The sequence below is a fragment of the Hylobates moloch genome, unplaced genomic scaffold (assembly GCF_009828535.3).
Source record: "Hylobates moloch isolate HMO894 unplaced genomic scaffold, HMol_V3 SCAFFOLD_18, whole genome shotgun sequence".
NCBI classification, from domain to species: domain Eukaryota; kingdom Metazoa; phylum Chordata; class Mammalia; order Primates; family Hylobatidae; genus Hylobates; species Hylobates moloch.
Genome location: NW_026652293.1, coordinates 56,298,373 through 56,314,177, shown reverse-complemented (window position 1 = coordinate 56,314,177; position 15,805 = coordinate 56,298,373). Strand labels below are relative to the sequence as shown.

Genomic DNA, 15,805 nt, shown 5'->3' with positions numbered 1-15,805 from the left:
CCATTGCGCCTGGCCATAAGTACTTCTTTAATTAATCAAACTGTGGTGGTTAAAAGTGGACCCATGGGAGTGGATGTTGAACAATTGCCCTTTCCTCCCCATCTTGTTTTAGGGAAGCAAAAAATATATGGAAACTTTTTTATTTCTGGAAGCTCTCCATGAGTATCTTCCCTCCCTGTAAATAACCTTGGCAAGCACCCTGGGTAAATTTCTTGCCTCTCCCAATTACTGCTTTACTCTGTTCTGTTCTTATAAAGTACAGTTTTTATTTCTGATAAACTAGTTTACTTTAGGAAGTATAGCAATCTGCTATAATATTGTCATGCATTTTAGAAGAGATTCTAGAAGCTTTCCATTATAGTTAAATACAATCTGTGTGCTGTTCAGATAGCTTTCTTCATAATTAATATTCCAGTATTTTGAATACTCCTTGAAGAGGAGTCATTTGGAGCAGGAACAATATAGGCTTGGACCAACAGATAACTGGGCTTTTGAGTCTGGGCTCTGCCAATCACTAGTTGAGTGACTTTGCACCTGTGTCTTAAACCAGTCTGAACTTCTATTTCTTTATAAAATGGGATAATGATAGTGCCTAACTCATAAGGTTACTGTGAAGACTAACAAAATACTAAGTTTGCCATTTAGCATTGTATTGTTCATATGCTGAATATTAGTGGTGGCTGTTACTCTTATCATCATCTCTACATGGGGATAACAGTGCCTACGCTGCAGGATTATTGGAAACGTTGCAGGCATTATCAATGGTAGCTCTTATTGTTAATAATGTTTCTTTGGTACAAGGGCATTATTTCCAATTTACTTTGCTTTATGAAGATAGAGCTATATTTTTCTTGCTTTTATAGGGTATTTCAAGATTGCCAGGATGGTGAGATATTTTGCTGTTTCACTGACTCAATAATTTTTATTGCCTTTTCAAACCACATACTGTAATTGGTATAGCTTCTAGTTCTATAAATTTCTGATTTGGTTGTTTTCCTGCTTACTGTACTTCTGTAGCAAACAAGAAGCAGATGATGTAAATCATGAAATAGGCAGATTAAGGTCTTTATGGGGTTCAGGTTGCTAAGTTGAAAAGGAATTTCAACCATAAATTAAATCCATGTGCTATGTAAGATTAAGCCCAAACTGAATTTGTATTCTGATATAGCATTGTGATATTTCATTTCAGAGCTACAAATGCCTTACTGAACCCTTCTAGTCCCTGAATCTTTTTCCCCCTAAAAGAAAGAATATGTATAGTTTAATTAGCTATATTTGGTTTGGGATCATATTGTTCAGGGCCTGTGTTATTGAAAAATAACTTGTAAAATTATATTCATTGAAAATGTCATTGAAATAGCAAGATAATACTTAACTTTTAATTATAGAGCAAGAAAAAGTTTCTTGTTACCCAAAGGGAACCTAAGATTTAAAATCAGTTTTACTAGGATATTTACATATATGAAATTCACTTGGCTGGGCGTGGTGGCTCACGCCTGTAATTCCAACACTTTGGGAGGCTGAGGCAGGTGAATCATCTGAGGTCAGGAGTTCGAGACCAGCCTGGCCAACATGGTGGAACCCCGTCTCTACTAAAAATACAAAAATTAGCTAGGCGTGGTGGTGGGCACCTGTAATCTCAGCTATTTGGGAAGCTGAGGCAGGAGAATTGCTGGAACCTGGGAGGCGGAGGTGCAGTGAGCTAAGGTTGTGCCATTGTACTGCAACGCAGGCCAACAACAGCCAGACTCCATCCAAAAAAAAAAAAAAAAAAGAAATTCACTCTTTTTAATATGTACCTTTAATGAGTTTTGACCAACTCATATACTAGCCACTACCACCATTAAGATAATGAGGTGTGAGGGTATGATGTATGGTATGTAGATGTGGTATGACCAAGGGTAGTTTTTTTCTGATTTAAAATTTAAAATGACTTTTTAGCCAGCCTTTCATGAAAATAAAAAAATGGTAGTCAAGCTTACTTACCTTTCTTGATATTAATCTCCTTCCTTCCTTTTCAAAATTTTTTAATTTCATAAGAGCAAACATTTATGTTATATAATTGGCTTAGCCAAAATGGAAGTTAACTTTTCTAAAGATAGTCTTGGTAGATTTCATTTAAATGGAAAGTATAAGCTTATAGCCTATTATTTATAACCTAAAAATTTACTGATAGTCTTGAATAGTAAAGCTATAAAATGATAAACCAAAGCAATATAACTTTAAAAATAGCCAAGACACAACTTTACACAAGACTTTTAGAAACATTTTCTTACTAGGTAACATGATACAAGCTCAAATAGTCCTAGCAGTTTCAGAATTATTATACATAGCTACTGGTTCTTCATCTCTTACATAGGCTTATGTATGCATAAAACATTATTTTTGAAACTCAAAATAAAGAATGAAATTTACCTAATGTCAAACCTGTATTTGTTTTCTGCTGCATAACTATTCAATTCTGAGTTGAACTTGAAAGATAAGAAAACATGGATTTTATTTTCAGCTGAAATGAAGCAGTTTGTTTTCTTGCTCACACACATGTAAGAAAGTCAAAAACTGCAGCAAATGTTCATTACTTTCCTGTGACTATCAGGGCATTCCTTTTTTATGGAAATCCAGAACATGTTTAGGGGCCAAGCAGTTAATATCATCTGAAGTGTATGGTTATGTTGACAAACAACTTCAATCAGGTATAGTTTTAATTCAACAGACCTACATACACTATTATTTCAATGATAATGGCCCCTAAAATTTTGTCAAACTTTTAAAATAATTTCAAAATGAACAGACTTATAATTTCAAAGCCTTTCTCTTAAAAGCTTGAGGAACCCATGTTCCTTAACTGCTAATCAATTGCTAACTAAAATAAATTGTATATGTATTTTAATATTTTACAACGATTTCTACCTCTAAATGTAACTCAGCAATTGAAACAAATAAATGGTATCACCATGACCTGTTATCTATGTGCAATGCAAATTGCAAAGATTTTCTATTACCAGATTTTCAAGACACATTTCATGTGTTATCTGCCATCTACCAAATATTGTAGCCAGTTTGAGCAGTATCTTTATCTTAAATTGTGTTAAAAATTATCTCAAAATAATGCAAAGCATTATCAAGTATATATATTTTTATTATATTTTGGCAGCACAAAGAAATATATACTCAAAAAAAATTTGGATGACTGAGAAAATCAGATATGTACCAGATATGCAAATTTAATTACAAGTATGATAAGTTAAAAATGGTGGAAACTAGCAATGCATATATTATCATGGGTATATATATTATCATATGTATATATTATGGTATGATAATGTTGAGTTTGCATTTTAGACACCTGATTGAATTCTGTCCTAAACGTGTGGATAAAAAATTATGTACTCCTTGTTCATGACATTTAACTTTCAAAGCACCAAGGCAACATAAGGACTGACCTCTCATTGAAGTACCAGTGCCTGTGACAAGCATCTATAAAATATAGTATAAAAATCAAATAAACTTAATAAGCAAATTCAAATCACAATGTTTTCAGAAGATACAATCCTTAGTAATTTTATGAGAAGGCATTGCCTCTTTAACGTTCTGGTCTAGGTGGTGATATACTACTATTTTAGAACAAAGACCATCATGCCATTTGCCCTTTTGGACCAAAAGAAACATTTTCCTTTTGTTGTGGTATATGATGTAAACAACAGCAATTTTTTAAAAAGCAGAAATAATAAGACAAAAAAGGAAATGGCAGCCTTCCTCTTCTCTGTGTGAGGACAAGGTCTTAAAGGATTTCACTGACTTCAAGTTCTTTCCATGTAACCCCAGACTCCTCATCCATTCATAGTCTGGTTCTCTGTAATCTTCATTGTCCAGAGTGCCTTTGGCCACACACAGAACTAGTCGATGTGAGAAGATCCTACCCCTTGCTGGGATCTCCATTTTTACCAGCTTCCTCTTGGAACAGAGAAGTTTTAAGTGAGGGGACTCAGATATTCCTCCGCTTTTCTCTGTACCAGCTGTAGGAGGGAGAGTGGTACTGATTGCTGGACACCTTGGTGGTCATCTGGGGATTCACATGGCCAGCATGGACAGAGGACTTGCTTGCACAGTCCACATCTCCTCCTCATGGTGGCAGTGACTATAACACACTCTTCTGAGAGCCTGCCCTGTTGCTAGGTTAGACACTTGTACAGTTTTCAAAACATTCTTTTTTTTTTCTTTTTTTTTGAGACAGAGTCTCACTCTGTTGCCCAGGCTGGAGTGCAATGGTACAATTTCAGCTCACTGCAACCTCTGCCTCCCGGGTTCAAGCAATTCTCCTGCCTCAGCCTCCCAAGTAGCTTTGGTTACAGTCGTGCACCACCACACTGACTAATTTTTGTATTTTTAGTGCAGACAGAGTTTCACCATGTTGGCCAGGCTGATCTCAAACTCCTGACCTCAGGTAATCCACCCACCTTGGCCTCCCAAAGTGCTGGGATTACAGGTGTAAGCCACCATGCCTGGCCAATTTTCAAAACATTCTTGAGTGAACTGGTCTTTGTTGAATAAACTTAGCCATTTCTCTGATACCTAGAACCTCTTTTCATTTTATTTGTGAGAATTTTGACAGCAGCACCTCAGTGAAGAAAGCCATGAGTTGACAGTGTCAGCATTTTCTGTTTGACACCACAGTGTACAGCCCAGGGCAGTTCCTCAGAGGTACACCTGAGGACAGGGCATGAAATCCAGCTTGGCCTTTGCTTGTTTGGGGACTTCACAGCAGAAACAGTTTTCTTGAGTTCACCATTATTTATAGACCTTACAAATGCTATAGCATGTCATTTATTCGTAAAATTTGTAGACTCAATAGAGAAGCTAATTTTTTTATAGTTTATCACAAAACCTCTTCAGGATATGAAAAGTCATCTCTGTGTCCACTTATTGCGCGGTTTGGGAATGGAGCCTTTTAAATTTCTTCTACTGTATCTTGTGCTAAAAACGTCTTGTAATTTCACATGCAGGCATTATGAGATCCTTGACCACTGTGTGACTTTTCTTTCTCTGGGCATTAAGTTCTGCTACTAAGTAATTTCCTTTTTGAGCCTTTTTTAACTGAACATTACTTAAAAAAAAAAAAAAAAAAGCTTTATTTTAAATGGCCATTAGGATATCAAAATAATCAGTGTTTTTACTTATCAATGGTTGTGACTTGTAGTTGCGATTTTTTGATTTTGTTGGATCCATTGCTGCATTGATAAAGTGTTTTTCACAGATGATGCAACTTGGAAATTATCCATCCAGGTACAACCTTATTAATAAGTAGGTCTCATCATTAAATGGACTTTTTTGTCTTCCCCAGTGCACTAGTGTAGTGAAATGATTCGGAAGCTTGAAATTCATTGTTTTTACTTAGAGAGAACTGTCTCTATTCTTAGGCTTAGAACCTTCCTCTCCTAGCTCATACCTCTTCTTTAGAAATCACATTGAATTGAAAAATTTCCTCCAGTTTTCTTTGCTACAAGTAGAGTATGTTTGCTCCAGCTGTTGGTGCATAAGGGAAGGTTGGGACAGGTAAAGCTGAAGAGGCTGACATCAGACTGCTGTACAGAGCTCATCAGCTACCAGTGGCTTCCCCTGTCTCCTGAAAAAAAAAAATTAAATGGACCAAGTCAAGTGAACATAATCTTAACTGCTTACTGCCATATGAGGCTCAAAGACCTGTAATAAAATTGCTATAGGGGCTGCATAGTCTCTTTCCATCACTGTAAACCTGCATTGCTCAGTGTACAAAGCCATTGCAGGGGCTGCAGATGGTGTAGTATTATCCTAGTATTTTATTGTCTTTAGTGCATATTTAAAGGCTTTGATATGATTTGATAGAAATCACTCTCTTGCGTGGAGCTCCTAGTGACAGTTCAGGGACACCCTGGGATTCCACAGAACCTAGGTTGAGAAATCTTGATTTAGACAGTTGTAGCCATACAGAGCTTTTCATATTTAGAAGTGTGGGGCAGAAATAATGCATCCCTTCCCAAAGATGTCCACATCCTAATCCTCAGAATCTGTGCATATGTTTGTTACGTTACACGGCAACAGAGACTTTGCAGATGTGATTATGTTAAGGACCTTGAGATGGGGAGGTCATCCCGCAGCTTGTGTTTAGGCTCTATGGACAATTAAGAAATGGCCAAATGGGGTGTGGTGGTTACAAGCATGGAATCCTGTGCCAAACTGCTATATGATTGGGCAGATTGCTTAACTTTTCTTAGTTTTCACTTCTGAAAAAATGGGACACCTTGTTATAGGGTGCTATAGCACCTGTGTTATAGGATTGTTGGGAGGATTAAATGAGTTAGTACGTGTAAAGGATTAGAACAGTGCCTGGCACACCCTGACATGTTCTATAAAAGTTGGCTGTTTATTATTTATGCAGCTTTTCCACATGGAAGAACATTTATTATTTCTGATCCTTGCTTTAGATCTAACAGCAAATGATCTAGCTGGAAACACGCAGTTTTTCGTGGCTTATGTATGATTTCTTTGCTTATTCCAGTTACAGTCTTCAAGTTTTATAAATGTAGTTACTTATTCTCATATTACTCTATACAGTTGAATGCATTCATTCTTCTTTTAGAAATCTTGCTTTTAATACATTGCCTTGATTTTTAATTATTGTATGTTTTTATCTTTGATACACAAATATGTTAACTTTTTCATCCAACCCTGGAATGGTATGGTATTATCCTAGTATTTTATCTTCTTTCATGCATATTATATAAGGCAGTACATTGATACATGTTTTCAGGCCACGTGTTTAATAGAGCATAATAACCTCTAGAACTGTAAAATTCGTTTATCATTCAACAAAATATTTCTAAAACAAAGATCTCTTTATTACTAGTGCGAACAATAAAAAAATGATTACTCATCCCCGTCTTTCAGGATGCTCACCGTGTAAGTCACAGCCAGAAAAAGTACATCATCATGGTTAGTGGTGGACACAGTATATTATGAGTGAACAAAAAAAGGACTGACAGAGTTTAAGCAAAGGTAATCTAGCCAGAACTGAGACTCAAAGGGAGTGTAGGAGTTGACTAGGCAGGGAGAGAGCACGTTAGAAAACACTGAGAAATACACCTTTCTATATTACCTGTCGTCTTAATTACGTAACTTCAGCTGTTCCTTAGTCAAGATAAAACTGAACCTTCATGGTGGAGATGAAATGTTTTATGTTCTACCTTGAATTAGGGAAGAACTGAATAAATTAGGTATCTTTCCAGCTTGGAATCACTGCCTCCATATTACATTGTTAGAAATATATTTAGTAGTTAGATTAAACCTTATTATATTCTCAGGCAAAAAAAAAATTTGTTGGTAAGGAAGAAAGAAATGTTAGCCTCATTATTTCAACTAAAAGATCTAGACAATTACAGGTTATGAAACTGATTCACCTAAAGGTGGAAGAATTTTTAATGTTTACTTGGGAGAAAATAGTCTATCATAAAAAGAACTTCTCTCTTTTTTCTGTCAGAAAACACTAATCAAAGTCACAATGACAAATGACTAATATCCTTAATATATAAAGAAAATTTTAAGTTGTGACAACAAAGACCCCAAACACATTAGAAAATTGGGCAAAAGACATGAACAGATAGTACGCATAAACATACACATACCCTAAGATATACAAATAGCTCTTAAACATATTAGAAGATACTCTACCTCACATATGATAAAAGACATGCAAATTAAAACTACTGTTGCTGAGGCAATAGGGAAATGGGCTCATTCATCACTGGTGGGAATAGAAAGTGGTAATAGTCCCTTTAAAGAAGAGTTCAGCAATAGCTCAACAACAACAAAAATATACAGTTTTTCTTAGTTTAGCAATCCTGTTCCTAGGAATTTACTCTGAAGATACACCTCCAATAATGTGTAAAAAAATTTTTTAAAAAATGCTTGCATATACACTGGGTTCTCTATTGAGATGTTTTTGGTAATAGTAATATTAGAAACAACCTAACTGCCGTACGAAGATTGGCTGAATAAATAGCCAATACATGAACTATTACAGAAAATAATTAAGAAAATCTCCATGAACTATTGAGTGATTTTTTTTTTCAGAATATATTGTTAAATCAGCAAGATACATCTATCAAGGTAATTCACATTAGCAGATTAAGGAGAAGAATCTCATGATCTCAAGAGATGCAGAAAAAGTTTTCAATTACATTCTAATTTCTTTCATGATTTAAAAAATTTCTTAGCAGACCAAGAACAGAACATTCTTAATCTGATAAAAGGTAGCTATAATGACATTTAGCACCTCAGTCATATTTAATGATAAGATAGAAAGCCTTCCTTTTCAGATCAGGAACAAAACAAGGGTGCCTACTATTAACTATTTTCCTCAACAGTGCTTTAGAAGTTCTGGCCAGTGTACTAATAAAAGAAATAAAATATAAAAATTAGAGGGGGGAAACCTGTCCCTTTATTTGCAGATGTTATGAATATGTATTTAGAACATGAAAGAGAACCTATGGATAAGTCATTAGTATTAATAAGAGAGTAGGGTTCCTGAGTATAAAATCTGTACATAAAAATCAGTTCTTCCTGCCAGCAGAGGTATTATTAAAAAATCGATCATCTGTCTTTAAATAAGCAATAAGTCCTCAGAAAATGAAATATTATAAAGTCTATAATAGCATCAGAAAATATCAAGTATCTTATAATAAACCCAACAAAAGAAGTATAAGACTTTTGTGAAGAAAAGAGTAAAATTCTATTGAGAAAATTAAGAAGTCTTTTAAAAGTTGAGAGATATCAGTTGATGGATTGGAAGAAGCAATTTCTAAAGATATGATTCTTTCTAAAATTGATCTAAACTTCACTGCAATTTCAACAGGTGGGTTGTTTTTTTTTTTGCCTCAATGTTCATAAGGAAAAGAATGGGAAATTAGACTGTAAAATTATCCCATTAAATACACAATTATTAAGTTGTAAATTATTTCCTCTATCAATAGTAACTAGTGGTAAATGCCTGTAGTCCCTGGTACTCGGGAGGCTGAGGTGGGAGGATCACTTGAACCTGGGAGGTCGAAGCTGCAGTGAGCTGTGACCGGCCTGGGTGACAGAGTGAGACCCTGTGTCCAAAAAAAAAAGTAACTAAAGCATTTGTTGATCTACTCTGGTATTGTATTTCTCAAACGTTAGGATAATACAACAAATATTTTTAAAGTTTTTTTCTTCTACCACTTCATATTGAGATGTGAAGTATATTATATAAATGAGCATATACAAAGTATATGTATATGAGTTTATTATTAATTATGTGGTAATTTATAATTGGGCTTCCTGGAGTGACTTGAATTTCTGACAGACTTGAATAATTTCTGCTTTAGTGGTGACTAGGAGACATGGAAGTGCAGATTTCTCTTACGTATAATTAAACATTTAAAAAAATTATGCCAAGTGTTTGGGAGTTTTGGGAACCAAAATAATGCCTGGCTAGTTACTAAGTCAGTTGCAAGCAAGGCTGTGTCTTCTCTGTGTTCGTTAAAATGTTTACTGTGAAATGACATGGAGCTTTTATTGCTTTTTCTCTGTTGCCAGGTACTTTATTACCAAGGTTGCCATCGGAACCAGGAATGACATTACTCACTATCAGAATTGAGAAAATTGGTTTGAAAGATGCTGGGCAGTGCATCGATCCCTATATTACAGTTAGTGTGAAGGGTAAGTGACTCTGTTTACTTTTTTTTCTCAGGTGTATTTTATAATGTTGCTTCTCATTTGGGACAGTTTTATTTTGGTGGTGGGGCGGGGAGTCTTATGTATGTGACAATTCATTTTAGTTCATTCTATTATGAGGCAAAGTCCCTGGAAGAGATCATCACTTCTTCACAGAACACTTCTGAGAGATTTACTTATTTTCTTATTTATAACTTACATTGTTTTGCTTTTGAGTTTTTCTTTGTGTATATCTTTTTTTTCTTAAAATCTCATCTAGGGTGCTGGCTACACATCTTTAACAGCAGATACATCCTTTAGGATACAGGTTAACAGAGTGTCCCTCACCTTCCAAAGGTGTGTAGGTTTGTTTGCAAAGCCCAGTGTTCTGTTTCCCAACTCCTCCTGCGTTAGGCCCTCTCCTTCCTGTCCAAGAGAGAGGTCTACATTGGAGAGTCCTACAAAGGTGGATGAGAATCAGGCCTTAAGTGAATCATCAGTGAGGACAGGGAGCTAGGACAGATCCATAGCATGCATGCTCCGAATGTAATCCTGTGGAGCATTCAACAAGCGAAGTATTTCTTATCCTTAACTATGTTACTGTGGGTAGGAAGCATGATTATTCTTAGGATTTGGTTTTTTTCTCCTGTCCAGTGTGGCAGTTCATTTATTCCTTAAAAACAACATTTTCAGTCTTTCAAAGGGAAACCACTTTGGTTGAATTCTTTTATTGTTGCCAAATATTTTATACAGTACTTTATTTATAAAGTAGTTAACAGTCTTTTAAAAATAATTTTTGGGCGATTGAGAATGAAGTTATCATACTCCTATCCAGAGACAACTGCACAGCTAATCCAAGTGGTTTACTTTAATCTGTAATTTGAGGCAAGTCAAAGAAACAGATAGGGGCTGAAATCAAATGAAGAGAACTTTTGTCAGTCATAGAAATAAATTCACATTCAAAAGTTCATTAGTACCAATTAAAGTAAAAAGGAATTTGGCCACAGAGAGGGATTATCTGGAGACCATGATCCACAGCACTAATGCTGTGAAACTTTAACTTCTGATGTTACCAGGTGTCAAATATATGGCCTACTAGTATATATACTCTGCATTATAGTTTGATAGGTCATTTACAGAACTGCGTCACTCTTTCAGGAATGTACACTGTAAAACACAAAGATGTTTAATGATAGTGTAGTAGCTGTTAAGTTACCTTTGCATACATGTTGAACTAAAACATGTTTTTGTAAATATCTTTAAGAACTGAAACAATCAATGTACTATATCGTTTTAAGTTCTCTAAGACAAATCTGTTGAATAATACATAAACACTTGAGCAGTCATTAAATGAGTCCATGTTGAATTTGATGAAACTGGAAGATTCCTGGATCCAGGAAAGTAAAACCATACACAATAACTTAGTGTTCTGTCTAGTTGGTATAAAACAGGTTGTTATAACAAATATAATGAGAATTTAGATAATATTTGTAAAAACGTATTCATTGATGGAAGGGTTTCATTGGCAATTTTCATGTCCATTTTTGGTCCTTTGACTTGAATACAGCAGGGGGATTCTGATAATGTTAGATTTAAAGGTCTTTCCAAACCATACACTTGATCAAGTTTGGAAATTAGGGGTCAGTCCTATTGAGGCATAATATTTACACTGTAAGTTTTTATTGCAGACAAAAATATAGTGGCCTATTTCCTAAGGAAAACAAAAAGTTCTTTTCACTTCTTCCCTATAAAGATGAAATTTTGTGTTCTGCAAGCTTTCTTTTGTACCTGATTGAGACAGGTTTCCTCCTTCCCACCGCGAAGTCTCCCATCCCCTCACTCAGCCCCCTCCACATGCCTCTGTGGTCACCTGCAACTCTTCAGGTACCTGCTCATGCCAAATGGGAATTTCTGTTAGCCCAAGAATTTCCTCTTAACCTTTCTGCAAGCATCCTTATGAAATATACCCCTTGTAGTTGACAGGGTTTTTTTGTTTGTTTGTTTGTTGTTTTTTTGACACAGAGTTTCACTCTTATTGCCCAGGCTGGAGTGCAGTGGCGCGATCTTGGCTCACTGCAACCTCCGCCTCCTGGATTCAAGAGATTCTCCTGCCTCAGCCTCCCAAGTAGCTGGGATTACAGGTGTGCACCACCACACCTGGCTAATTTTTTGTATTTTTAGTAGAGATGGGGTTTCACCATGTTGGTCAGGCTAGTCTTGAACTCCTGACCTTAAGTGATCCACCCGCCTCAGCCTCCCAAAGTTCTGGGATTACAGGTGTGAGCCACCATGCCCTACCTAGTTTGCAGTTTTTTGTTTTTGTTTTTGTTTGTTTTTTGTTTTTTTTGAGACAGAGTCTAGCTCTTTTGCCCAGGCTGGAGTGCAGTGGTGTGATCTCGGCTCACTGCAAGCTCCGCCTCCTGGGTTCACACCATTCTCCTGCCTCAGCCTCCTGAGTAGCTGGGACTACAGGTACCCGCCACCACACCCAGCTAATTTTTTTTTGTATTTTTAGTAGAGACGGGGTTTCACCATGTTAGCCAGGATGTTCTTGATCTCATGACCTTATAATCTGCCCGCCTCAGCCTCCCAAAGTGCTAGGATTACAGGTGTGAGCTACCGCACCTGGCCTGCAGTTTTTAAGTCTGTATATTTGTATGTTCCTAAAGAGAAACTTCTTTTCTCTTTAGATCTGAATGGCATAGACTTAACTCCTGTGCAAGATACTCCTGTGGCTTCAAGAAAAGAAGATACATATGTTCATTTTAATGTGGACATTGAGCTCCAGAAGCATGTTGAAAAATTAACCAAAGGTTTGTAATCCTAAATGATAATTGGCTTCTTATGGACAGAATTCTCATCTTATTTGTGTTTGTACATATGGTGGACCTAGCATAGTTAGTATCTGGAAGAAGTAAATGTGACATAGTGTTTATTGATTTGAATAAATATACATATTTTTAAAATGTAGAAATCAGGAATTGTGTTATCTACTTGTCTAATAACACTGTTATATAGTAAAACAATCTTTGATAATAAAATTTTATTGTCTTTACCAACAAAACAAAGTTTTTCAAAAACACACTAAAGGGCTGGGAGAAGCAGGAGTGCATGAAGGCTCCCTGATGATTAAGTTTTAATCTTAAAATTAAGAACCAGAGTTTTCTTCCAGTATTTCTAGTTTGGTAGAATGATAACTTAACTTGCAGTTAATTGTTAGGAAATAGGAAAGAACAAAAGCAAATTTTTGAAATAGTGAGGCTACATTTCCAAGTACAATTCTTAGCATTAAATACTTCCCCATGCTTTTTGTCCAGTGAGAATTTCAGTGTTCTCCAAAAAGGTGACTTCAGAATCCCTTTATCACCTGAGGGTTCAATTGCATTTTCTGACATGTTCAAGCTCTGTAGGATATTCAAGTGCCTTTTGAAGTGATTGCCTCGGCGTCTGAAATATTCGATATTTCACTTCTCAAGTCTGATGCTGCCGCCTCCTCTGTTCCTCCACTAAAAGGCCTTTCAGTGCTTCTGTTAGAACAGTGGTTCTCAGAGTATGATTCCTGGAACAGCAGCAGCACCTGGAGCCTTCTTAGGTGGCAACCCCAGACATCCTGAAGCTGAAACCATGGGGATGGGCCTAGCAGTCTGTTTTAGGAAGCCCTCTAAGTGATTCTGACATACACCAAAGCTCCAGAGTTGCTGTGTTAGAAGACTATGTATGTAGGAGGTGCTTAATAATGTTGAAGAAATTTCAGTTACAAAGTACGTCTTTTGAACAAAACTATTGATTTGTTTCGTTTCTTTAACTCCATTGCCTTAAGAAATGTTTGTGATGTGGAGGGGAGAAGGTGGAGTGTTTCATGGGCTAACTTTTCTATTTTATTACACTGTGTTCTTTCTTAATGGCTCGACTCACCAGATAATAAAAGTAGAACTAGATTCAAAATTTGACTCTATTAATTTTCTCCAGCTTCAAACTTACTGTTTACCGTTACTGTAGTTTTAACTGATATTAGTGTTAATGACCATACTTTCATGTTTATAAACATTTTAACTTAATCTTCCCAGGATATTCCTGTTTCACATTTTGTTCTTTCTTATAAAAAGCATGATGAAGGATGCAGGAAATATATTATTTACAGGTGATGCAGATTAATAATTTAACTTCCTCAAAATGATGGTAACATATTTGAACTTTAGTATTGTTTTCAAACGTGACTTTATCATTCAAATTTATTCAGACCTCAAGACACGATCATGAGGAGGAGATGGGTTTCCCAGCAGAAAAGACTCTGCTGTCTTTAAAATCTTTGAGGTTTTCTAATGACAAAATGCCTCTGAGTGCTGTGGGAGGGAGAAGAGAAGCCACCATTTGTGGAAATGACAAGGTCACACACCTAGGGAAGAGATGTTACCAGTAACCTAACTATTGTAGTCCTTTCGAGCATGTTGGGAGTGGATGGCCAAATATGCCCATCTCTCCCTCACCCACATCTCATGTCTCCTGAGCAATTGGTTTTTCTTTCCTCCCTTGCCATGTGACGTGGTCCATTTGGACCCAAGTGCCAGTGCTGTACACACATTTCTGAACATTGCTAAACTTCTAGTGACTTGTGAGTTTTGTCATCAGCGACAGTATTAAATGTATGTTGTCTTTGCAAGCCAAGCTCCTGGACTGCTCTGGTTAAGGCAGTATTTAGAAGTAGCCAGTGAAGAGTGAGACACTGACTTCCTTCCTTCACGTTCCATGCCTTCTTTAGAAATTCATTTTTTCTTGGCCACATTGATGAGGCAACTTATGTCTCCATTTTTAGCTTTTTTCTGCAGGATTGGGGGAAGTGTTTATCTGTTGGACTTTGGGGACATAGGACTGTCTAAATTTCTTATTTTTTTCTTTTTTTGAGACAGAGTCTCACTTTGTCACACAGGCTGGGGCACAGTGGCATGATCATGGCTCACTGCAGCCTCAATCTCCCTGGGCTCAGGCAGTCCTCCCAACTCAGCCTCTCGAGTAGCTGGGAGTACAGGCACGTGCCACCAAGCCTGGCTATTTTTTAAATTTTTTTTGTAGAGGTGGGGTCTTACCACCCCCTTGTTGCCCAGGCTGGTCTCAAACTCCTGGGCTCAAGTGATCTGCCCACCTCTGCCTCCCAAAGTGCTGGGATTACAGGCATGAGCCACCGCACCCAGCCAGAACTGTCTAAATTTCTCATTATCACTTGCTCATTGGAGGAGAGTGGCAGAATAAATAGATTTGCTCTTTGAACCTTTGTCTTCTACAGCACTGTCGACACAAACGTGCAATTCCAAGAAAAACATCACAGCAGTGCTTTGAATATTGAAAAAGGTGTTAAGGAAACAGATAACATTTTACAGCTGAGCCAGCATGTGATTTATGTTGTTTGAAGTCCAAAATACCGCCAAGATTGAATTTTTGAGTTTTTGTTTTGGGGTAAGGGAAATAATTCAAGCTTAAATTTTTTCAGGAACTCTTTTAAATGCATTTTCTACCTAATGAGTTTCTATGTGTATTGAAGTATCTTCTCTGTTCTTCTGTGGCATTTCATATTTTATAGCAGGTTATGATTCTACCTGTGTACATAACTGTTATACATTCTTGAGGCAGTCTAGCTCAAGAAGTTTTGCTATAGTTTGTAGAATTGGATGATAAGGAGAAATGTCACTCTACTCAGATACAGAAGAGTTTGGGGTGACAACCATAGTAAGTTACTGTCAAATCATTGAGACTGGCACAAGTTGTTTTGTCAAATTATGCCAGCTGTAGCTGTTCATAGCTTCTGGTGATCAAAGAAAATGAATTGACACACAAGAAATGTGCTATCTGTGGTTTATGTGGCTTGTTTTAATTCCTTAGGTGCAGCTATCTTCTTTGAATTCAAACACTACAAGCCTAAAAAAAGGTTTACCAGCACCAAGTGTTTTGCTTTCATGGAGATGGATGAAATTAAACCTGGGCCAATTGTAATAGAACTGTAAGTGATGTGCATGTAGAATTAGTACTAATTTGATGGTGACTAGTATATCTTTCTTCTGAATTCCCCATATCCAGTATTTAACCTTGGAAGAGTTCAGTT

The 15,805-nt window shown here is 36.6% G+C and overlaps 1 protein-coding gene across 7 annotated transcripts in view; it reads left to right on the top strand.

Moving 5' to 3' along the window:
* The window catches only part of AIDA (axin interactor, dorsalization associated), a 45,600-nt gene that overhangs the window by 26,022 nt on the left and 3,773 nt on the right, over positions 1–15,805 (top strand). For all 7 annotated transcript variants that reach the window (XR_009210937.1, XR_009210936.1, XM_058430958.1 and 4 more), the window contains exons 7-9: positions 9,595–9,717; positions 12,402–12,524; positions 15,586–15,703. Coding sequence is in view for 5 of the 7 variants with exons in the window: in XM_058430958.1 (XP_058286941.1) it covers positions 9,595–9,717; positions 12,402–12,524; positions 15,586–15,703 (364 nt within the window). In the remaining 2 variants the exon portion in view is untranslated. The remainder of the gene's footprint in view (positions 1–9,594; positions 9,718–12,401; positions 12,525–15,585; positions 15,704–15,805) is intronic.